General features: G+C 46.8%; 1 protein-coding gene across 7 annotated transcripts in view; it reads left to right on the top strand.

The window, feature by feature from the left end:
• Nucleotides 1-21,387, top strand: part of TNIK (TRAF2 and NCK interacting kinase) — a 161,807-nt gene extending 140,420 nt beyond the window's left edge. For all 7 annotated transcript variants that reach the window (XM_030495360.1, XM_030495366.1, XM_030495365.1 and 4 more), the window contains 12 exons: nucleotides 2,484-2,668; nucleotides 5,906-6,032; nucleotides 7,791-7,955; nucleotides 11,450-11,564; nucleotides 12,163-12,333; nucleotides 12,629-12,772; nucleotides 14,322-14,456; nucleotides 14,671-14,771; nucleotides 16,270-16,419; nucleotides 17,677-17,836; nucleotides 18,439-18,578; nucleotides 20,680-21,387. In XM_030495360.1, the coding sequence (XP_030351220.1) occupies nucleotides 2,484-2,668; nucleotides 5,906-6,032; nucleotides 7,791-7,955; nucleotides 11,450-11,564; nucleotides 12,163-12,333; nucleotides 12,629-12,772; nucleotides 14,322-14,456; nucleotides 14,671-14,771; nucleotides 16,270-16,419; nucleotides 17,677-17,836; nucleotides 18,439-18,578; nucleotides 20,680-20,763 (1,677 nt within the window). In that variant the 3' untranslated portion in view covers nucleotides 20,764-21,387. The remainder of the gene's footprint in view (nucleotides 1-2,483; nucleotides 2,669-5,905; nucleotides 6,033-7,790; nucleotides 7,956-11,449; nucleotides 11,565-12,162; nucleotides 12,334-12,628; nucleotides 12,773-14,321; nucleotides 14,457-14,670; nucleotides 14,772-16,269; nucleotides 16,420-17,676; nucleotides 17,837-18,438; nucleotides 18,579-20,679) is intronic.
• Nucleotides 21,388-24,911: the final 3,524 nt, after the last annotated feature.

The following is a 24,911-nucleotide window of genomic DNA, read 5'->3' as shown; positions in this document are numbered from 1 at the left end:
TGCTAAATTCAAGTTCGGTGAGCTATGTGATTTTGGAAACCAGTCTGACTTGATTCCAGCAAATATTAAATCTGGAGAAGTCTTTGTAATTAAAAGTAATTAAAAAGCACTGATACTGTTAACTTATGTATTAGGTCATCCTCAGTAATAACATTTCAAACACATGTGGAACTACAGAGTACTTTGTAGTTGTCAGATTGGTTTTGGTCCAAGAGCAACTCCGTGAAGCCATTTAATCCTACAAAGTGCTCATTACTTAAATGATCGCATCAGAGAACTAACCATCCTGAGGCTAAGCTTTAACTAGGAAATACAAGTTATCTGATTATATTGTCTGGAGTATTATTGCTGTTATAACTTCCAAATTAGTTGTTAAAAACTAATTAAGCTGATTTTTAAAATACTTTACTATCTTCTAGTGACGACCAAAGAAAGCTGATAGGGGGCCTTGAAGCATGTTAGAAATGCAAGGTGCAAAAAAAGTGATTTTCAGGGTTTATCACTGTGGTAGGGAAGGGTTCAGTCCCAGTCCTGCACTGCAAGAAGTCCAGCTGCAATTTTAAGAGGCTTTTATGCAGTCCTAACACCCTTTTTAAAGTTGAGAAGGCTCTAAACCAACTCAAAGGCAAGTGCTTAATAAAGAGCATATTTTATACTCTAAATAGAAAGCATTGTTAAGCTGTTGAAATTGTCATTAATTCTTATTTAGGAAAAGAAACAATCATATCATTGGAGCCGCTACAGCGCTAATTAAAATAATTAGTTGTCGTGACTGCAGATTTGACTGCATTTCTATCCCAAACGTGTTGGCATCAAAAATAAACTCTTGAAATACCACATTCTCTCTTTAGTCTTGACAAAGAGCCTTTCTTAAAGGTACAAAGAGCATTTGGAGAGGGATATATAATACCCATCACAGGTACCTGCTGTGAAGCGGGGATTGATCCTTTGGTCATTTTAAAAATAGTGGCTTTTGGTCTACTAATATTTATGAGTCTGATGCAAAGATCTCTGACGTCCATGCCAGTCTCTCCTCTACATCAGAGGCTGGGCAGGGCAGACCTAGGAGCAGAATGTGTGGCTGTCGACCAGTGGGAGCCCGCTGGGAGGTGTGGGTATCAGTAACCAAAGTACAGATTGCTTGCAAAATATTCCTGCTTCACAGTTAGAAAATAAACTGGGTTTGCATCTCAGCATAGAGGTTTTCCATCGTTTTCTTCACATGTCGACGGGATAGATTTTTTGCAACCGTAATTAATATTGCTGTAGTCGCCCTGCTGGAACGGTAAACTGGAAATGCAGTAAATGAGAGTATGGCCGTAAGACAATTGTGGAATTTAGTCTTTTTCAATGAGTTTCTTTCTCCCTAATCCTTTATCTCTGACCGAATGCACTGATGCCTACCTCGGTCACTAATATAGGGAGAAATGGTAAGACTGACAATTGCGATGCTTTGTTCGTCGTGTGCATGTCTTGTGCGACAGAGTTCTCTAACCCATTCTAATTTGAGCTCTCATGCTTTTCTGCCCTACTGCTTCCCCCTGCATTGCTATAAAAGCATGTAAGATAACAAAAAGTCTCTTTTCTACACGGTGCCTGCCATGTTCCTTGTTTTGAAATAGCAATGTCTATTTTATATGACTGTCGGGTCTGAGACCTCATCAAAGTCATGGTAAACTGAAAAATTATTCCTAGGCTTTGGGACTGCTCCTATTTATTTTTTTTCTTGTTTCAAGGCATTTTTTTTTTTTGTTTTGCCCTTAGCTTGTAGGCTGCCACATTTCACATGGAGTGCTTAATGGGTCCCGCTGAGGGGTTGATTTGTTTCATTTAGTTCTCCGTTTTTTTGATCGTGTGGCTGACTCAGAGCTGTGACTCCGAAGTCTGGCTGAGCTGGGCGCTTCTCCTCGTGCTCCTCACCGCCTCTCGGCAGCCGCCTGACAGCGGAGACTCACCACGGAAGCAGCTCTTTACGTGGGGATTGCACCACCCATGGGAGATGCTGTCATTGCTTCCTTCCCAAATGCATTTATTACAGAATAAATACAATTACGGGGTCTCTTTGAGAAGTTTGAAAGAAGAGAAAACCCTGCAGGAGAAATTCTCCAAGCCAATCTTTGAAATGACGTTGTTTTCCAGTTTACTATGATGGTGACTGAACTTCACCTTTCCAACAAATATAATTTTGTCGTGTATATACATATAAGTGTGTGTATATATATGCACATACACGTTCCAAACAGAAAAAGAAGAGGTTGGCTATTGATTTTTCAGTGAGCATAAATCAGTTTTGTTTTGTTTAATAAATGCTACATGCTACAAACATTGTCTTACGTTCGTCTCATGTTTGTAACAACTCTGTAAAGCTATTTCTTGTTGCTCGTGCTGTTAGCATTGGCTTTTGAAGAGATGTTTGTGACTTTCTCCTCGCTTTAAATATAATAGCCTTCGCTTTCTTGTTTTCTTGCCCCCATCCCCTTTAGGATCTGACGGCCTTAGCCAAAGAGTTGAGGGAGCTGCGCATCGAAGAAACCAATCGCCCCCTGAAGAAGGTGACGGACTACTCCTCCTCCAGTGAGGAGTCAGAAAGCAGCGAGGAGGAGGAGGAGGATGGGGAAAACGAGACGCATGATGGGACCGTGCCTGTCAGTGATATTCCACGGCTTATGTAAGAAGTACTTTCTCGGGGGGGAGCAGGGAAACTGTGAAGCCCCGTTGTGTCTTGGGCTTGAGGAGCAGTAGCTGTGTTATGGGGCATGTCCGAAGCATGTCAGTGTTTGGTGGCTGGCACTGGGAATGGCATCATGGTTGCAAGGGATACTGTACTCAGATAAGTCTTTCTCCTGGTCAAAACTAGAGATACTTAATGGTAAAAACGGAGTTATTTCCACTGCACATTCAATGAGCTCGGGCTCCAAGATGATGGACCTGTTCCTGTTCATGAGCAAGGTGGGTTTTTCGACAGAGTTGACATATCTGACCTCATCCATCCCTTGGGTGTCCTGCCCATGGGGTTGGTGAGTTACAGCTCTGCCAGCTCTTGAGCTCTTGCCCCACATCAAGCCATTCTGAAGTGCAGTACTTGGTGGCCTGCCCAGTGCCAACTGGTAGAGCCGGGATTATAGTAATCCTGAACCTCTGATTTTTGTCCTTGGCTCAGTCACTGCTCAGGCAGCAAAACGTGGTGGGCTAAAGCATTGAAATGAAAAAGTCAGCAGACTGTACTATTGAGTTACCATTATAGGTCATGGGACACTTGTGCTTTTGGATGCCTCTAGATGAGGGAGGAGGGCTGCACAGTTTTGACACACACTAAACAGCTGTCACTGCACAGGGCAAGCTCACGGAGCATCCCTACTCAGGCACCCTACCTGGTGCTTTGCAGCGTTAGTGTGGCAGGGATGTTTCTGGGGCTCACTGCTTGGCATGGGGTCTGACTCCTACCCCTCTGAATTCGCAGAGCAGTTGTGGGAAGGCTTGAGGGGATTATTTGCATTTTAATCAGTTAATTTCCATTCTTCCTGCTAAATGAATTATTAGTTGATATAGATGTTATTAGGCTTCATAGTGGTGGGGTGTGGAGCGGCCGGGAAGCCCTCCACGTGGCAAGGAGACCTAGGGGGTCCATGTTATGCATAGTGCCAAGCTCCTGGGTTGGAGCTTCCTTCCAGCAGAACAAGAAAAATCAGAGCTCTTAGAATTTGTTGGAGAAAGTCAGGAGACAGAGGGATGGCTATGAATGTACAGGAATTGGATGGGCAGTCACGCATGCAGGAAGCGACCTCAGGCTGCTCACAGAAGACGAGTTTAATCAGGAGTGGTTAATCTGTACTGACATGCTTCCACCAAACACCTTGGGTTTGACACAGTCCTTTTCAGTGGATGGAAGTCTCCCACTGAGCCTTTTGCCAGATGTCAGAGGATGGGCATGGCAGTGAGATGGATGCCCCTAACCCCGCTGCCAGCTGAACACCACTTGTCCCGCAATGTCCTGTTGATGGACGTGCCCCAGAGACTGAACATGAAGATGCAAACTATTGGTGTCACAGTGAGGCAATAGGAGCTCTGTCTATATCTAAGCCTTCCCTGCTATCTGCAGGCATAGCTGTGAAGGCTTACAGACTGCTCTGTGTCTGGGAAAAAAGAAAGCACGTGCTTGGCTTTACACTTCTATTTCACAAAAGGAACCTTAACTCAAGTCCAGACTAGATGTAGTTGGACATTTTTCTATCAAAGCTTTATTTTTCCCATGTTCAGTGTTTTTCATTAGCATCTGGGCCCAAGAGAGATCATCTCATCTTCTGCACCTTCCAAATGATCTTTGTATAACCCATTTTTAAACCCTGAGCACTGGGCTGCTCTTCATCCCAGCTCTGTCCAGGTCTCTCCTGCTGTGGGATGAGCCCATCCATCAGTGTGTCCCAGTGGACAGGAGGGACTGTTTACTCCTTCCCCCTCTGCAGATACCTTTTCTCCATCAGAAGACTATGATGACTCCCTTTGGCTCTCTCTCCTCTGAGCTGTGCAAGCCAGCTCTTGCCTGCATACAGAGATTTCTTGCAGAGTGACATGGAAACTGCATGCCAATAAAATCTGGGACCTCAGGGCTATCACAGGCATTCATTCACTCACTGTATGGTCTCAAATTAACATAACCTCCTTTGTCACTGCTTTTTTATTTCTGAAACTGGAATAATTATGTTATTTTCTCATCCTCTGGCGGTGTTGAAAAGCTAATGGTAGGAAGGTATGAGCTCCTCAGGTGGAAGGTGCTGCAGAAGTATGGCACGCTGTTCTTTGGAGTACTTTGGTGATGCCTCTCCAGTTGTACATTTGATATGACACAGGCAAGGATCCATTGTCGCAGCAGTTCCACCTTGGGGTCTGTGGGGCTCACGCCTTGCACGGGACCAGCAACCCCTTTATTAATGCAGGCTTGCTTTGGCTTTTCACACTGCCAGGCTCCCTTGTGAGCCTTTGGGTGCTGACAAGCAGGCATGCACGGGGATGACATGTTAAAGAGTGAATTACTTTATACTGATGGAAAGCAGTATAAAGTCTGTATGGCTTTTAAATGCAAAGTAACAGGTCTCATCAGCAACATCTTCATAATCACCATCGGCATTTTCCAGCACACAGGCAGGGCTGGGTAATCCAGAGGCACTTTGACATTTGCTTTTGGTTTTGTTTGAATTATATTTAAACAGCTGGTCTGCTAAGAAGGTAATAATAAAGTAACGGTGGCTGCTCACCACCTGCAACATCCACTCCCTGGCAGTCCTGAAATTTAATGGGTGTGAGAGTAAATTCCAGCCTCTCTCTTGAGGTAGGAGCACAGAAATAAACTCAAAGAAAATCATGGGTCAGGGCTACATCTTCACCTGGAAAACAGCAAAGAGCTGGAGGACACCTGCCCACACCTCCTCCAGACCCCATTCCCTCTCTTGTTGTCTTTTGTCCTCAGATGCTCTGATGCACTGTTCACTTTTCAAGGGTTGATATGGGGAATAAAGAGAGTGATTTTTTTTTTTAATTTTTTTTTTTTTTTTTTTTTTTTTTTTTTTTTTTAGTTTTATTTTTGGATTTTTTTAACGTCAGTAGAAAAACTGATGTAAGGCAGAGCAGGACTGCAGCAACTTTTTACCTGCTCATCAGTGCTCCTCTTGGGGCACCTTGGGGTGAGAAAGACCCTCCTCTCTTTGGCCTCTGTGCTGTATCTGTAGTGTGTCAACCTGACCCTGGTCCCGTGTTTCTGATGAGAGAAATAATTTCCCCATACATTCAAGTGGATATATTTTCTAATTTTGCTTCTAGTGAGATACAAAGCCTTACTATGTTAGAGGATTTTTCATCTAGTTTAGCAAAGGAAATATACATCATTAATGCTTTTCCATTCTGTCTGCAGCCCAACGGGAATTTCTGGCAGCAATGAGCCCTACAACCTGGGAATGGTGACAACCCATGGGCTAGAGACTTCCCACGCAGATACGTTTAGCAATATTTCAAGGGAAGGGACTTTAATGGTGAGGGAGGTAAGTTGTAAAACAAATATTCCCATGGAGCATCTTCAGGAGGTTTTGCCCATGTAAGCACAAAAACTAACAGTGCTGTGTGTCCGGAACACAAAATGACTGAGTAAATTGTGCTCGTTAGCGCTCTTGTTAATGCAATTTACACTCAGAGCAAATGTGACAAGTGCAAATGTTTCTCAGAACTACAAACAGCAGTGAATAGTAACGCCAGGGCGTACGGGGAGGGTGCTCGTACAAATGGCTCTGCTGTAATCCCACTATAGCTCCAGGCAGAAAGTTATCTTAAATTTACAGCATTTAGTTAATACACTTGGAATCTGGCCCAGAGTTACCCCTCTTCTTCCCAACCTATGCACTGTGTAACCATCAGAGGCGTGCAGTGTTGTAGAGCATTTGGAGAGTTTTACCAGAGGCTGGTCATGCTCGGGGAGGGCCAAGCTCCCTTCGCCACCAGCCAGCCCAGTGAGCCGGCTGCGGGGGGCACTGGGCATCCCAGGTGGATGCGAGCCCCTGTTCCAAGCTCCAGTGCTGCGGAGGTAAGGCTGTGGTGGGAGCAATCCTGACGGATGATACTGCAGGAGTGAGGCAGAGGAGGCACGTTTGGTTGGTTGTGGAAGATCTCCCCCAGTGTTTCAGTTTCCCAGTTGCTGGAACATGCTGGCAGCGCTGCTGGAAGCACAGATGGGTAGCAGGTCTCCTGGTGAGGGGACACGCAGTGGATATGGGAGTCACTCTCCTGCCAGTATGTAAAGGAGGAGGATGGGAGAGGAGAAAAAAGGGGAGGGGAGTTTGAAGTCAGCAATCATAAAGGAGGAATGTTTAGATCAAATGCAAACTAGACTTGAGCAGCATTTTAATTCTTAATTCCATTTATATAAAATATTCACATATGAAGGTAAAAAAAAGAGAATGCAACTTTGAAAGAGAGGAAGGAATTAGCAAAAGAAGTCACAACATGTTTGCTGCCTTTCTCCACGAGTTTTGGAGGTGGGCAGCAGTGCACAGCCCACCTCATCCCCCACTGGTGTGGAGCTGTTCAGAGCAGGGATTCCTGCAGCCTGGGCAGCTCTCTGCACATCCTTGTAACAGGGAGGGTGATGCAGTTGAGCAGGAGAAGTAGTCACTGCTCTAACAGACAGCCATTTCCAAAATGAGCTTGGTGTTAAGCGTCACAACTGTAAAACACATGCCATGCCAACAGGGCCATATGAGAAAACTAGAACCTTGTGGCAGAGCGAAATGCTAGTCGTTCTGCTGATGCTGCTGCTGTTCACTGCTGTTTTGGGTTACAGAAACATGCAACAGGGGCTGTGTTGTCATTTGCAGTCAGGCTACTCGCTGCCATAGCTGTGCAAAGCCGTTAAGGCTAATGCTGATCGAGGGCTCAGATTCTGCTGTCAGTGGTGGCTGTGTGGGAGGAGAGCTGGCCATGGGGTTTGCAGCCATGGTGGCAAGAGCAGAATCTGCCCTGTGTTCCTTGTCTCAAAGTGACAGTGATCAGGCTTCTCTCGCTGTAACGTGGCTAATTACTCTGTATTGACTTTGTGATTAATCCTGTCTTTATTTCTCCTGGGGTGGGGGGGTTGGTTACCTGCTTGCCAGATTGCATGGGGATGGAAGCAGAGAGGGTCCTTCTCCTGTGCTTGCTCTAGGAACTGGGGGACGGCCAACAACTTAGTTTTGTTTGGTTTTTTTTCTCTTCTTTTTCTCTTTTTTCTCCCCCCTTCTCTTTCTTCCTCATGCCTTGTGTTTCTGCAGACCTCTGGTGAAAAAAAGCGTTCTGGCCACGCAGCCAGCAATGGCTTTGCAGGTCACATCAATCTCCCTGACCTGGTGCAGCAAAGCCACTCGCCTGCGGGCACGCCGACCGAGGCCCTGGGGCGAGTCTCCACGCATGCGCAGGACATGGACTCGGTGCCTGAAGTAGGTGGTGGGGGGCTCCTCTTTCTCCTTTGCATTGCTTTAAACAAGTATTAACATCTCTGCCTCATAAAGGGGCTTTCCTGCTTTCCTCCCTGGCTTTCTTGGCTCTTCCCTCTCTCTGTTTCTGGTCCATGTGGGTGAGTGTAGTGGAAATATGGGGAAATCTGATGGGTTGTTGCTATATGGGTCTAAGGTTGATGGTAGAAATGTGTATTAAATCTTGTCTGAAGCCTACCAGCTGGAGTTTTTGTGGTGATGGCTTGAATGCTGCCAACTGATGAGAAAGCCCCACATCGGGGTTTTGGTTTGGGGGTCTTTTTGACACTTGGAAATAGCAAGAAATTATGAGAGCCAGTGATACCATTAACTTCAAATAGGCCCAGCTTCCACCTGTGCCATCTGTGATACTTAATGTTGACTCAAAAGGTTAGCGAAAACCAAAGCCAGCAAAATTCTAGATAATTATTCAGTCTAGAAGAAATCTGCACACCTTTAAAATTGGGTGTTTCCTGTTATGGCAAAGTATTTCTCCCTGGTAGCTGTTTCACAGGTACACGATTGAACATTAACATTGTGTAGGGTGTAAAAAGACTTGGGAAGTACAAGATGTGACACATAAGAAAAGGGAATTGTTATGTCCTGTTTTACTCTTACCAGCTGCGAGAACGAGGCACAGTTCTCTGTTTTATCATGAGAAATTAGCCCATTTGGTGCTAAATAAGCTATTGCGTTTGATTTTTTTCTTTTCATTTTGTTGGTTGTACATCAGAAGTTCTGTCATTGTATTCTCTCTCATACAAATTATGTCCTCATTTTACAGTGTACTTTTACTAGCAGTATAAAAATAAAAAATGCTTGGAATTGGGCATTGATAGAACGTAAGTACAGATGGTACGTGGCTTGACCTCAAGGTTTCAGATGTTTCCTCATTGCCTTAAAAGGGGGTGATGAGAGAGTTGGTGCTGAAAATGACACCTTCCACGGTCATCCTGGGAGTGCTTAAACGTGGGCAAGCATTGGGTTTAAATATATTCATTTATAGAATACCAACCAAGAAGATCTTTTCCGTTTCTAAAACTGCATTATTAGGGCTGAATGAACCAGGACACTTGGGGATTTAATTCACAGGTGTCTCATGGTGCTGTGAGAAAAAGAAGGGAGCAAGCACAGCCACACCTTGCAGGTTGGTGCTGTCTCTGTAAGTCACCACAGTTGAACAGGAAGATGTCTTAATATTTAAATAGCAGACTTGGAAGTTGTTAAAATGCCAGCTTCTTAGGAGAATGGCTGAATCTGAGCAAAGAAAAGAAATGCTCAGTGCATTGGGATGAGGGATTTCTTCATAACTCATTTGTCAGAAGAAAGCTCCTGCCTCTCAGCCAGAAAGCATCCCTGTAGATACTGATTTTTTCTCCTCTTTGAATTGTTGGTGTTTCATGGAAAAGGCATCCAGCACAGGGAAAAAATGTGTATTTCTTGGATAGGAGGGAAGCACAAAGTAGCGAGTATATCTCACATGTGCACACAAATTTGGCCATACTGTGTATGTAAATGTGGTATCTGTTCCTGCAGCCTTCCCTGCCGCAGGCTGTTAACTCCTTCCATGGGTCTCGATTACCATGTACTTTTTGGAAATCCATCCTGTTTCTATGGAAACAGGCGGGCTGTCAGGGGGATAGAGACGAGAGGGAAGCGGGATGCACAGCGTGGTTTTGGCATGCACAGGGCATGGAAGCCAGCTCACCCATGGATGCCAGTCCCAAAGCGCTTGGAAAGACCAAGCCGCAGGGGTGCTCCCACTGGTTTTTTGCCCCTAAATCTTTCTGTGGCCCACTGGAGGACAGGTATGAGGCCGGCCCAGGGTCAGTACGGATGTGCCGGGGTGGCAGTGTTCACATGGCACACCTTCCCACAGCACGGGCTTGGCCCCATGGCAGTTGTCAGCACAGGGGCTGCGGCAGTGGTGTTGGGCATGGGCTCTGGTGTCTCGTGATGTGAAAGCTGAGGAAGATTTATTCCTTCCAGGGAAGGAAAATGTCCCGAGGAAGAAAAATGTGAGCAGTAGTACTGCTGCAGAGTGACGTGGGTTTTGCTGCTGTTACAGCTCTTAACGGAGATCATACATAAAGCGTATCCTGGGTAAATACTGGAGTAGGAAAAGTAAGCTGCTCAACAAGGGGGAATATCATGTCACTTTGACTCCCAAGGCAGGGATTTCCTGTTGCTTGAGAGAAGGTCTTAGGCTCATTTTCTGCCTTAACAAAGCAATGACTTTAAGAAGAAAGCAATGTGATGTTGCAGTTTGTTCCTCCCCATATTCCCTTGGCAAAGTATTGGCTCTGACATTCCCTGCAATACCTTCAAGTTAAGTTTTGTTAGCTTAGAAATATCCCTTTCTACAGTCCCACTTGAAATGCTGTAGACAATTTAAACCAAGCAACCCATATGTGTCATCCCCGTGAGGTGTGCTGAAGACCAGAGTTTGGGGGGGTGCCATTTTCTGATGAGCCTGAGTATCTAGAGCATTTTCTAACACACCCTGTTCAAAAGCTTTCCCTAAAGAGACAGCTTTAGAACAGTGCACAGCTCACCGCAGGCCTTCCGCAGCTCCAGCACTTCAGATCCTCCCAAACTGGAGCAGGCAGGTGCTGCTGAGGCGCATTGCTGGGGCCTGCCTCTGCAATAGGTGTGAGGACCAGCGATAACAGCCCAGCAGAAGGAAAAATAGGTGTTTTGCTGGAGAGCGGACTTTTCCAGTTTTCCCACGGGTATCCATATTTTGGGCTTAGCCCAGCAAATCCCTAGATACCAGGTGGTGAAAGTAGAGCAGTATTATGGCTGTACAAGCATTCCTGCCTAAGTTTTACAGGTCCCGAAATAGGTTTCCATGACCTGTTGAAATAAAGTCTTTACTCAGACTGTGCTAGTTAGTGTTTGGCTTTGGCACAAGGGAAGCAACAGTCCCACCTTTTCCAGCTCTCGGAATTACTGCAGTGGTCACTGATCCGTGGCAGCTGCCCCGTGCCAGCGCTTTCCGAGGGCTCCCAGTGCTGTCCTGCCAGCCGTGGCTGCACACTGGGAGAGTGGGAAAAGCAAACCCTCCCCTGCCTGGCATCCCAGAGTGGGCTTTTGAAGGCAGGTGTCTAACATGCAGACAAGTTGGGGTTTACCTGCATTGACTTTTGACTCCGGCCCTGCGGCTTCTCCGCTAACCGGTCTCATGGCTGTGCTGTGCTTCTGCCTGTGAGAAGAGAGTAGAGCTGGGCCCTGCTCCTCTTGTTTTCTGTTGCTCATGGGCACTCGCAAATCCAATTTAACTAGTTTTTCCTGATTAGTGATGGGGGAGGAGGAGCAGATGTTCACAGAGGGCTTGAAAAGGGCACTGCAGGGGTAGACACTGTGTCTGCTGATCAGAAAGTCTTACATACACACACATGCACAAAATTACTGTTATTTCTGTGCTCTGAGCAGTTTCTTTGGTGTTTATTTTCCAGTATGGTATGGGAAGTAGCACCAAAGCCTCTTTCACCCCCTTCGTGGACACCAGAGTATATCAGACCTCACCTACTGATGAAGATGAAGATGAGGACGAAGAGTCATCTGCTACTGGTAGGAGGCAATGTGGCCAGTTTGAGAGGGGAGGGCCTCGTGGAAACCAGATCATGGAGGCTGAATAACCCCACTTAACCTCTTTCATATTTCACTTACTCTTGTCCAAACATTGCTCATGTCTGCATCCTTGTGGTCTCCAGTTGCCATACAACTTCTTCTCCCCCACCAGCGAAATGCTGCCAGACAAGTCGGGGGAGAGAAAACAGGGAGCAGCAGAAATCCACCCACCTACCCACCCGTCTGCCTGGGCAGTCGGGAGAAATGTTCCTGGCAGAACTGGGAGGTGGTAATCTCTCAAAAAGGCTGGCAGTTGCTCTGAAGGCATTGGAGATAGCTGAATGGGAGCAGGCTGGCAACAGAGCTGCTCAGCTCGGCAGGCAGGGCTGGAGGCTGGGGACATCACCTGCTGACGGGTTTGGTGTTGGTTCTAATCCGTGAGAAAATCCTAATGATCCTTCTCCAGTCTAGTAGCTGGCAATATAGTGATGGCTCCCCCATCAGGAGATAACTCAAGTATTGTCTTCCTGTCCCAAAAAAGAGGTGACAGAAGAATTAATCCATCACACCTCCCTGTCTTGTTGTGTTTCCTTGCAAGCCCTGTTCACCAGCGAGCTGCTCAGACAGGAGCAGGCCAAGCTGAACGAAGCTCGGAAGATCTCAGTGGTGAACGTCAACCCCACCAACATCCGTCCCCACAGCGACACCCCGGAGATCCGGAAATACAAGAAGCGCTTCAACTCGGAAATACTCTGTGCTGCTTTATGGGGTAAGCCCTGAGCATGCCGTGCCCTCAGCAGAGCTCCCTGGAGCAAATGGCTGGTGGTGAAACACGAATGTGTCATCACAGAACCAAGCCCCTGCCCCTGGTTGTCCCTTTCTCCATCCCGGGCAAGGCTGATACCCCTGAGTCCCTGCACTGTAAGAGTGACCCTTCGTGTTCATGGGAAGATCACAGTCTTGGCTGGGATCAGTCACTCTCACAGTGGTAGCAGAGACGAGCTCGGGCTGTTGTCCTTGGGAGCAGCCGTGGCTCCTGGTGCCCATTGCCAAATCCTCTTCAGGTGTGAATCTGCTGGTGGGCACAGAAAATGGCCTGATGCTGCTGGATCGAAGTGGGCAAGGGAAGGTCTATAACCTCATCAACAGACGGCGATTTCAACAAATGGACGTACTCGAGGGCCTTAATGTCCTCGTGACAATATCAGGTATGCTTCTCATGCTCTCACCCCATCATTCACTTGGCTGTATGCCATGAGCAGTTCCAGCTCAGACAAAACCTGCTCACCCGTACCAGAGGGAACCTCCCAGGGCAGCTTGAGGTGGTTTATTCCAGAATAATTATTCTGGAATAAACTATTCCAGGTGTTAGGTCTCTAAGAGCAATTTGCTCCTATCTCCTGCTGGCTCTGCTTCATCCACAATACACCATCCTTCTTTAGCAGGGAAGGGAGGTGCAGGATACAGGCAGATACCCCAGCAAGGCAGGTAGTCACAGCTTGAGGGGGCAGCAAGCTCTGCTCTTGGCTCTGTTTGGCTCTAGCCAAGGGAGCCATGACCCATGGCTTCAGGGATCCAGCTCATACCATGGCTCAGGGTGCCCCTAGCATTATAAGTGCCACAGGCTTGTCACTGTCCCAGGTTCAGCCGGGAGCTTTGGGGCTCTCAAATCAGGCACATGAGTGATTCCTGGCAAAAAACCAAAAACTCTTTAGTCCAGTCTCCCAGGAAAGCACCCAGCGTCCCCCTACAGAGCAGGCCCATGAAGCACGTGGAGCTGGGGCAGAGCTTTCTGCTGTACCTGCCCCGCAAAGCTCACAGAGGACAGTAGGAGAAATGCTTGTTAGGAAACTTGTTTGATACTATTCTTCTGTTTCCTTTTGCATTGTTCAACACCTCCCTGGGCTCACTCTGCATTCACCTGCAAATTTCTGCTCCCTCCATTCAGATAGAGCTCTTCAAAACCACTGCTTCACCACTTACCTTGGTCTGCAGCTCCTCTGTGGTTTGGGGGACACATGTAGGAAAAACAGGTTTGGTACAGCTGGAAGATGAAAGGGGAGGGAGCACTGTCCCCGAAGACAGCACCAAGAATGAGCCCTGGGGATTTGTGGAAGCCCATGAGCAGACAGAGCTCCTGGTTTATGGTTTGGACCCTTTCCCACCAGGGTCAGTGTGAGCTGTGTCCTTTCCCTGTAGCGGGGGCTTTGCAGCAACAGAGAGGTTTGTAGCCTGATTGCAGCCGTCCAAGAGGAGGCTGGCAGACATGCAGAAGTTTGGCAGCCCCTCAGCATTGCAGAGTCCAGCACCAGGCTTGTTGGCAAATAGCAGTGCCTGTTGCAGACCACAGAGCTTGTATTTCAGCTCCAAGGTGGAGCTGAATGTTTTATGAAGGAGAAGAGAGAAAAGAAACCAGGTAGTTGAGTAGTTGGGTAAGCCCTGAGCCATAAGAGAGCTGGGGTCATGTCCCCGCTGTACCCAACCATCTCTCTATGAACACGGATTTATAGGAAAAGGAACATTTCCAGGTTGCAGGAAGCAAAAGCCCAGCTCTTTCACTTTTCACCTGCTGTCTGGGCTCTGCTTTCCGTATGGTCTTTTCCCAAGTTAAAAAATAAAAGATACAGCTAAATTACTGTTTTCAGGTTCATCATGAAATGAACTTTAACACCTTGTAAGTGAAAATAAGCACTGAAGTCTCAAGATTTCTCGTGCATGCGTGCTCTGCTCTGACAAGGAAGTTTCCTTTGCTAACAGGAAAGAAGAACAAGCTGCGTGTGTACTATCTCTCGTGGCTGAGAAACAGGATTTTACACAATGACCCTGAAGTGGAGAAGAAGCAGGGCTGGATCACGGTTGGGGACCTGGAGGGATGCATCCACTACAAAGTCGGTGAGTGGCCTCTCTGGAAAAAAATGAAGAGATGCATCTAGTCTTAGAGCTGACCTGATAACGTCTCTTAAAAGTATGGATAGACCATAGCCACAAATAAACTTGGAATTCATCTGTATGTATTAGGTGGACACTGCCCGAGAAGCTGTTCCTGGAGATCAGTTGTTCAATCGTGTTAGAAAGAAAGTTTAAATCGGTTTTATTTTCATTTTAGTGAAATATGAAAGAATCAAATTCTTGGTGATTGCCTTAAAGAATGCTGTAGAGATCTATGCTTGGGCTCCCAAACCATATCACAAGTTCATGGCATTTAAGGTATGTTTATCTTTTAACCAAAATACACTCTGTAATTGTAAATACACGACATTTCTGTACTATGCAGAGCAGAAAAAGCACCTTGCTTATGTAGCTGAGCTCCTTGGGATGCCTGGCAGGCATGAGAGACAGGATACCTTCTGGCTTAAGAGATTGGATACCTTCTGCTTATGGCTGACAATGAAGTGTTAATATTAGCTTTTATGCTGGCAGGCTTTACTTGGGAAATTTGCAGAAATCTGACCAAATGGCCACAAGGAAAACTGCATTGGGGTTTTTTGGGGAAGGGGGGTTGTGTTGTTTGTTGAGGGTTTTTTAACCTCTGACTGGTTTTTCACATATAGTAGAAAACAGGTTGGCAGTACTTTACATTCTTTTTTTGCAAAGTCCTCTCCCCTTCTGCAGTGTAGATCCTGTTTCAAGACAAGGAGAATGACCCACTCTTTCTCTCTCCTTTTCTTTCCCTTTTCATTTACCTCAGTTTCCTTCAGTGAGACCTTTCTCCTCTATAACCTGCCAGTGGGTATTTTGTACTTAGTCCTTTAAAGCACTTTTCATCCTACGCTCTGTGCAGAGACAAGTCACAAGGGGCAATGCCTTCTGGAGACATTCATGCTGAGTAATCTCATTTTGCATCCTTCCAGACAAATGGGCTTATTCAGTATCAGGTCGCATTTCCTTTTTCTGAACAAAAGCCAGAATAAATGGGCTCAGTGACATGGAGAGCTCAGCAGCATTAGAATGGCCTGGGATCCAGCCTCTGCAGGCTCTGGTGAGGATGCTGGTTAGTGCTCCTGGTGCTGCTTCTCCCGTCTGAGGGGGCTGAGCATCCTTGCCTTGCCCTGTAAGCAGGGATATGTTGGGAGAGTGGGAAATAGCACCCCCTGATTTTCCCTGTCAGGAGTCAGGGTGGTCCTTGCACAGAGTGCCAGGAGCCTTTTACTCTCCCCGTGGGGATGTTTCATCCTTCTGCTGAGGACCTAAGCTACAGGGAGATACTTTGTCCTGGATCAGTCTATGCCGGGAAGCGGGTTAGATTGAACAAAGAAAAGTAGGTCTTTGCTAATCTGACTCATTTCAGCTGCCCCAGCTGGAGCGGTGATCTCTGCTGAGAGGGAAGGTGGGTGGTCACAGCTCTCCACAGACTTTGCTCTTGCTACCCGGAGCAGCACCAGGGTTCCTGTGTGCGGGCTGTATGCATGCTCATATAGAATTGAGCTGTTGCCTTCCTTTAGAGACCAAATCCTTGGGCTGACCTCAGGCTCCTGCGGGAGAAAAGAGCCGTGCTTGGCAAGGGCGAGCGCTTTACTGCTGGGATGGCTGGAGCAAGTGGGTAATACCCTCTGAGGCATCTGACATAGGAACAGAAAGACAGGACTATAAATGACCGTATTTAGTAGGAAACACAGTCAAGCAAATATGATTTCAGAACCAGATCAGCCTGCAGCTATGGGGATTTGTTGGTTTTCTGTGATACTCACTGAAGGGATTATAAAAGTCTTTTGCAGATCTCCAGCACAAGCCGTTGCTCGTGGATCTCACTGTAGAAGAGGGTCAGAGACTCAAGGTTATCTTTGGATCCCACACTGGTTTCCATGTGATTGATGTAGATTCTGGGAACTCTTATGATATCTATATACCATCTCACGTGAGTACACGGGGGAGTGCTGCTGTATGACTAACACAGGTCATCAGCAAGGTTTGGACAGGCTCTTGGTGGCTCAGAAATGGTGACCAGTCAGGGCATATCTTGCCATGGGTTTGACATCATGCGGTGCCATCTTCATTTAAAGAAGACTTAAAGGTATCACATACTTCATGTTCATTATTCTCACAGGCCATTTCTGTCCTTGTGCCCAGGCAGTCAGGTTTAAGGTTGCTATGTCCCACAGAAAGGAGAATCTGTCTGTACACTGCATGAAGCAGTAACGTAGCTCTTTGTAGGGCAGGATACCATGAAACCAGGTTCTTGATTGTTGGACAGCATAGACCTGCTGAGAACGGGATGCCCAGTGCACTGTCCTATTGCATGGTGTCCAGATGTGTGCTACCAACACTTGTTCCTGCTGAGGCAGCACAGTTTGCCCAAGTGAAGGTTGCAGGTTTAGGGTAGCCCAAATCGCAGTAAGCCTGCTGCTCAAAACTCCCAGCCCCCCTGACAGCAGGGATTCACCACAGGACCTTTCTCAGGTCCATCAGCTATTTCAAGAGAGAACCAGTGCTACAAAAAATACAGTCAGTGAGGATTTTCTTGTTGGCTTTTTTAAGCTCTGTCCATGCTGTTGGCCCAAGCAGCATGAGAAACTGGTCTAGGAGAAACTGCATCACTAGCCAAATCCAGGAACTGCTGAATCCAATCCAAGCAGCAGAGCATCCTCTGTGGGAGCTGGCAAGAAGCGTAAGGAGAAATACTGGGGCAGTTTGGGATGGTTTTGTGTTGTCTTAGCTATGGAGGGGCAGACATGGGTGGAAAGTTACCATATTTGCCCTCGGAGCTAGAGACTGATTGCTAAAAAATGGTAATAGTTGCTCCCTAAGCTACCTGTAAAATTCTGGGTTTATTTGCCTTAATTTGAACAGAAGATGGATTCATCAAGTTAGCGGTCACTTACTTGTGTTACAACCAAGTGTCAGCCATCAGTGTTGGGGTGCTGTGTTGCCATCTCTCTGTACTTGCTGAACCTGTTTATCCTTGATGTATGAGGCAGCTTTGATGGCAGGGTAAACATGACAGTTTATTCCCCTTCAAGCTTATCTCTGAAAGCCAATGTCTGTGTGGTGAATGGAGGGAGGGGATTGTTCTCAGGTCGGTTTGGGGTTTTGTTTTTGTAAGGCTCTGCTTCCTTCCCCCTCCCCTTCCTCCATTCAATGTAATTCTGACTTTTAGGGTTTATTTTAACTGCAGATTCAGGGCAATATTACTCCTCACGCCATTGTCATCCTGCCTAAAACAGACGGGATGGAGATGCTTGTGTGCTATGAGGATGAAGGTGTATATGTGAACACCTATGGACGAATAACTAAAGATGTGGTGCTCCAGTGGGGAGAGATGCCTACTTCTGTGGGTAGGTCAACCCTTCCTCTTCACTTGCATGAGATACAAGTGACAAGTAAAATGAGGAGCCAAGAATGTTGAGATGGAGTCATTTGGGGGTTTGTCTGTCAACGGAGATTTCTCTCAGCTAGATAAGAGATACAGTTGCTGAATTTCTACAATTTGGTACTCCATAATAAAAACAAGGGATTTCCTGAATATTTAAGCTCTGGTTTATGTTAAGTGTAAGATAATATAAACTGTTGCGCTGGTGGGATACTGTGTTGAGTGGAACAGGGGCTGGGTACGGAGCTGGGAACACTTGGGTTGCTCTTCTGGCTCTGCGGTTGCTCAGCTCCACGGCCCATGGAGGCAAGCCACTGCCCAGCTCCTCACCCGCAGAAATCAGAAGTGATACTTCTTCTGTTTAAATTGCTCAGCACTTTTCTGGATGAAAATTGAAGGCTGCTGTCCCTGCAGGCACGCTCCTGGCTGCCTGTGTCTCCGGCAGTCAGAGCTCTGCCATTCATCTTTGTAGGCTTTGAGTAACAGCTGATGCGAGCTTCTCTGCCTGTTGCATAATATTTAGCTCAGCACACATTGTGACACCTACCAAACGCTTCCTTTTGACAGCCTACATTCATTCCAATCAAATAATGGGCTGGGGAGAGAAAGCTATTGAAATCCGGTCAGTGGAGACAGGACATTTGGATGGAGTATTTATGCACAAGCGAGCTCAAAGGTTAAAGTTTCTATGTGAAAGAAATGATAAGGTAAGTCCACTTCAAAGCTTGTATCCATGCTTTAAGCTACAAGCTACTTTTAGACTTTAAGTCTGGTTTATCTTAAGGTTAATAATTAATCTGAAGGTCCTGTTTAATAAGCAGTGCCCATAAACCCACTCCCAATTAATTCTCTGCAGTGGATGCAGACCTCAGCCTGTGGTGGGAAGATCTCTTCCACCTCTTGCTGAGATCTGCACTGACTTGGCTTGGCTCTCCCAAGTCTTGCATCTGAACATTAACTATTGAGGCTGCCGGGTAAACTCTGCAAAAGTTGAGGAATGGTAGCAGTAAGGATTTGAGCTCTGGTGCAGAAACATTCTGATGCATTCTTTAGATGCATTTTGATGCATCTTAGAAATTCTTTTCTCCACAGAGCCCCACTTTTTCTGTGCACAGCACTGATAAATACTGCTCTGGAGGGTCACCAGGGTTGCATGGGGAATGCAGCTGTCATGTAGATGACCCCTGTCGTGGATGTTGCTGATGGCCAAGGGGTGCAGGGGATGAGGGAAGGAGAAATTGCCAGAGGAAAAAGAATGTTTGCATGGAAGAAAAGGTTGCATGCCAAAGTCTCTTTCTGCTATTGGTTATTTCCTCATCTCAAGAGGTTTCACCAAGATAAAACGGGACCATGCAGCTGGGACTTCCTTTGTAGTGAGCACAATCACAAAACATGTGAGGAAGCTGATTGCTCTGTTGCCAGAGCAGGGTTTAATATTGTGCAATAAAGAAGGTTTGAGGCCACCTTGAGTTATTGGACTCATTGCTCATTAGTTGAGCATTGCCCTACCCATTCATGCAGTTAGGCTGGAACTCTACAGGAAAAATAGATCCTAACTTTGCAATTGAGTATACCACAGGAAGCTGTCCCAAGAAGATGAATTTTAGTTGCCCAAATATCCCTAATTTGCTTTTTTCCTGATTTTGGAGTACTTGACTCTGCAGGCTTTATACTGTTGGGGTTTTTTGAAGAGTTATTTTTCTGGTTTGCTCCTGTTGATTTTTGTTTCCTTTTTCTAAGAAAACTGGAGAAAAAAACTCACCTCAATCTTTCTAAAATACTGGAACCAACTGATCACTGGTGGGTTTGAAATACTAAAACCAGGGGGCCTACAAGAAATCTGGAGAGAGGCTTTTTACAAGGGCATGTAGTGACAGCACAAGGGGGAACGGCTTTAAGCTGACAGAGGGGAGATTTAGGTTAGATATTAAGAAGAAGCTCTTCACTGTGAGGGTGCTGAGGCGCTGGTACAGGGTGCCCAGAGAAGCTGTGGCTGCCCCATCCCTGGCAGTGTTCAAGGCCAGGTTGGACGGGGCTTGGAGCAACCTGGTCTAGTGGAAGGTGTCCCTGCCCGTGGCACAGGGAATGGAACTAGATGGTCTTTAAGGCCCCTTCCAACCCAAACCATTCTGTGATACTATGAAAGTCATGTTGAAGATTGAGTAATTTTTGATTTTAAAAAGGACAGAGGCTTCAGATAATCCCTTGCAATATTTGCAAGTTATAACTTATTTTTTAAGACTTCCACTGGAGTCAAATGCTGGTGGATCCTAACAGAAGCACCAAAACCTATATTCTTCATAGTCTAGTCTGTGCTTTGAGCATACTGAAGGAAAGTAGTTTTCCCAAGCTTTACTTTCAGGAACAGCTGAAATGCCAGGACTGACTTTTCTGAAGAAAACCATTTCACACCAAGGCAGATGTTTACCCAAATGGTTAATGTTTAGCAAGATACAAACCACTGACAGCAGCCTTCTTAATATTGCATAATAAACGGTGCCGTGTAAAATATGATAAACCTGGTATTTTTAAGGTTTTATTACTGTGTTTGCTAATAAGTGGTTTGCTTTGGTCTGAGTCTGGCACGGGTTAGCTCCAGTGCCTGAGCTCTGTGGAAAACTGAGAACCTGGTAGTGGGTCCACGTGAAATTTTTGCTGTCAGCTGGAGAAAAGGAGCAGGGAGGGAGGTTCAGGCAGAGGAAACCACAGGGTGTGGGGCAGCTCCTGCTTTCCTCGCTCACCAAGACAAGTAACAGACTTTTTCTGATAATAAAAATCATTAATAAGGGGTTTTTTGCTTCCAAACAGGTATTTTTTGCATCGGTGCGATCTGGAGGAAGTAGCCAAGTGTTTTTCATGACCCTCAACAGAAACTCCATGATGAACTGGTAACAGAGGAGCACTTGGCAGTCACCGCCATGGCATTATTTCTAATTTAAAGGACATTAAACACGTGGACTAACACTGTAGAGGCAGATGCGGAGGGCGCCGAGGAACACCGCTCCCCACGCTCGCCCGGCACCAGCAGCCCCGGGGCAGGGGCTGCGGGCAGGGATGGACTTTCACGCTTGGACCCCCCGAGGTCTCCTGATTACGCTGTGTTATAGTGGGTTATGAGTTTTCCCTTATTTTATTTTCATTTTTTTTATTTTACTTTTTCTTTGTCCCCTACTTTGTAAGAACGGGGAAAGAAACAGTGTCAAAAAGTCTGTTTTTAATTCTGTCTGCCTGCTAGCATCAAATATATAGTATGTTGTAAAGTTACCAATTAAATCTGGTGAGAGACAGCACAATAAATGTACCTTTTATCTTTGTGATGAAGGCCATAACCATATAGCTGGGTAATTTTAGAAATCTTTTGCCTTCACCAACATTTACATGTTGCTTTTGGCAGCAACGGCTTAATGGATTTTTAAAGAAGAGAAAAAATAATAGGTTTTTTTCCCCTCTTTTGGGAAATGGATTTTAAATGGCTAAACTACTAGCCTTAGACTAATAAAAATCAGCTACCATTTTTGTCAAGTCTGTCAATCCATATTTCTATATGGATCTTCACATAATGGTGTGTCTTGATAGGGACAGAGGTGCCATTTGTTGTTGCTTCAGAGGTGTCCGTCTGCCCCGGGGCTTGGCCGCGGGCGCCGGGATGGGGGGATCGGAGGAGAGGACGGCGGAGCGGTCGGAGGAGCCCCGCGCTTGCCCCCGAGGTGGGATTTGCAGCCGCAGACAGCTCCCGGGATGCCGCGGGCGCTGGACCCTGATGCTGAAGCTGGTGCGAGCTGTGGGTGCTCGTCCCCCCCCGAGCCCAGAGCCAGGCGCTGGCGTGCCGAGGCAGCCAGCGTGGGGATGGGGACCACGCCACGAGCTGCCTGTCGCCGTGTTGCTGGATTGGGCTTGTAAAGAGCTTAAAAATATATATATGTGTGGTTTCTTCGGACGAGGGTCTGAATCTCTACTCGTTTTCCACCCCCTCCGCTCCCTAGGAATTACCCAACATACAGTGAAAGACAACATCTGTGCCGAACCGTGTGTGTGTGTTTAGTTCAGGTTGAATCGTGTCCTTATAAACTCTGCTCAGTTGATTTCCGTTTTCGGTGCGTATCTGGGGTTTTCTTTCTCAGTAGCTGCAAGCATGGCCGCCTGTGGTGTTGGGATGTTGCATAACAAGGTCTGTGTTGCTGGTTTTAACCTACCTCGTTTCGGTTGGGGTTTGTTTTTTGGTTTGGTTTCTTTGACTTTTTTTCTGTTCCGCTGTCGATCACAGCGCTGTTACCTCCAGCGACATATAGAGAGCTTAACTGGCAATCTTGGTGTACTCAGTAACGATGGCTTTATTAAAAAATGATTAAATCAACAGGACTTGGTCACACTCGAATCTTTATCAAGGGTAAGAGGTGATGCGGGGTGGCGGGTATGGGATGGGCCACCCTCACCCAAAGCATCCCGCGGGCAGGGCATCGCGGTTCGGTGCCGGCAGGGATCGCTGCGGTGGGGCTCCTGGTGGGACATGGTGTCCAGAGGAGCATGGGCAGGAGGGGCTTCTGGGTGCCGCCTTCACCCACCAGGCACCCTCCCACTGCACAAGTGCAACCTGCCCAGTGCCCGGATAAGCGCCCAGCAAAGCACAGGGATGGCCGTAAGACCACAACACTGGAATTAAAACCCCATCCGAGTCCCGTCACAGACACTGATTGCCAACAGCTCTTTATGTTTTTCCTGAGGTTAAAAATAGAAAAGCCCAGAGCTTTTGATTATGTTGCAAACTGGTACCTGGCTTTGGGTGTTTTGTCCCCCTTGAAGTGACAAATACACAGCTTTGGATGATGATTCTTTTCTTTTTGTGGGGTTTTAGGTACAGTGACAAAACAGAAGGGGATCGTTGTGTTTAAACATAAGGTAGTTTGTGAATGTATTTTTTAAAGTCTTAGCATCATTTGAAACAAAAATAACAGAAAACCAGAATTAAAGCAGGCTTGTCCACAGAGTGTGTATCTGAGCGTACCATAGAGCAAACGCGTTTCTGGTGCCGACCACAATAAAACACAAAACTTCAACATTCAGCCATGCCTTTTCTGTTATGGTAAATAAAACCTGAGGTGTTTAGCAGGTGATGGAGGTAAAAGGGCGATGCCCTTTGCCTGGAGGGTCTCGGGAAAGTGGTGGTTTTGGGCAGGATGAGTGCGGGTGTACAGGCCATGTCCCCAGCGATGCTGCCTGGCAGCGAGCAGTGGCCGAGGGATGTCTCAATGAACCATCAGCACCTGGAAACTTGCGCTCTTCTACAGAATCAACCCAGCATTATGACAAAGATGTGCTTTCCCCTCCAAATATTCCTAGCTTTCATTTGCTTGTCTTTTGTTGTAAGTAAAATATGCTTATGGGTGATCAATGCTATCGGAAACTACTTAATCTTAGTGTTTAAAGAAATAAACCATGAGGCTCCTTTTAAAACCCTGCTGCTGGGAGTTTTTACCTGGGAAAGAAAACTTACTTGTTTAGCGGAGCAGCGCTGCAGGAGGAAGAAGAGACATAACAGCTGTGCATGCAGGAGTCACCTGAGCCTGTTGCAAATTCGGTTATTTACAGAGTTGCTGTGAAGTACTGTGTGAACTGCGGGGACGAGTCCTACCCTCCGTGGTAAATGAAAGCAAAGCCCTGAGAGCTGGCACAGGGCTGAGCTCGGTCGCTGCACACTGCAGGCACTGGGGAGATGCTGGGTACCATTCCCAAAGTAAAGGATGCTCAGAGGTAAGGCCATAGCAGCTAGTCCTGGGAATTGTCAACCCGTTTCAAAATGATTATCAAATGGCATTTCTCTTGTTGCGGGATGGTTTTGGGGATGATCATATTGTGTATTTGGGGACAGAAAGGTGGCTCTGGCCCTGGCCCCAGAGCTGGGCTGGTTGCTGGAAATGGGTGAAGCTGTTGTGCTGCAATTCCGTGTCTCAACGTGAGTCCATGCGGGTCCGTTGCTGCTCATGCAACAATTTGCACATTGCTGCTACGTAATCGGGGCCAACATGAGCATCGCGTATGCTGGCTGCGAGCAGCAGTGGGGGCTCACCTGCCTGGTCCTGAAGGTGCGTGCTGGATGTCCAGACCATACCACACCAGTGCCCAGGATGATAAACCACCCGCCTGGGACACGGCTCCTCTAAGGAGAGCCAGCAGAGATGTTCTCAGCAGTAAGGATGCGGTTCAAAGCATCACAACCGCTGTGTCCCTGCGACATCTGTTTACTGCCCTGTGTACACGTGCAGAGCTGCCACTTCCCATCCTGGCCGTCACCACCTGCTGCAGAAGAGGTTTGCTGAGTTTGCTTCCCAATTTTTCCTTTCTGGGAGATGCTGCACCACCCAGAGCTGGGGGTGGGAAGGGGCCCATTAAACACCCCTGGGTTAGTGCCACTAGCTTTTGCTGGAAGGGTACAAGGCCAACACACCAGTATCTTTACAACAGTGCTGTAAATGCACCAAATTCTCCCTCTTGAATGTGTTTTGTCAGCCTGAAGCCCACACCCCGCAGGTGGCCCCAGCACTGCTGCCTGCCCCGGCTGCTGTGCATGTAGAGAGGAAAAATGAACATCTATTGTGTTCTTTTCATGCCAGCCTCTGATGTGCCACATGAGCTTGCTTTTACCTGGAAAGCCGCAGCCTTACGGTCTGGCTTTTCCTTTTAGTTTTGGTTTCTGTTTGGTTTCTTTTTTCCTTTTTTCTTTTTTTTTTAAACATCAAAGCTGCCTCTGAGTGACCCGGGGCAGTAAAAGGGGTGTGCAATTACCTTGGCCACTGAGAAAGCCTCACTGTGCTTCTGGAATCTTCAAATTCCTTCCACTGATGTGACAGCATGTTCAGTTGGTCAGAAGCAAAGCCCAACCATAAAGTTTTAACACGCTGCTTTTGAACATAGCGTTAGATTTAGCAACACCACCAATTACAGCAGACACAACATATATGGTAGGCAATAAGCATGGCAATTCATCATCCTGGAATTACAGAATGGTTTGGGTTGGAAGCGGCCTTAAAGACCATCTAGTTCTA

This window comes from Strigops habroptila, chromosome 8, assembly GCF_004027225.2.
Source record: "Strigops habroptila isolate Jane chromosome 8, bStrHab1.2.pri, whole genome shotgun sequence".
Taxonomy (NCBI): domain Eukaryota; kingdom Metazoa; phylum Chordata; class Aves; order Psittaciformes; family Psittacidae; genus Strigops; species Strigops habroptila.
Note: the sequence above shows the minus strand (reverse complement) of the source record. Positions and strands in the feature narration are given on the sequence as shown.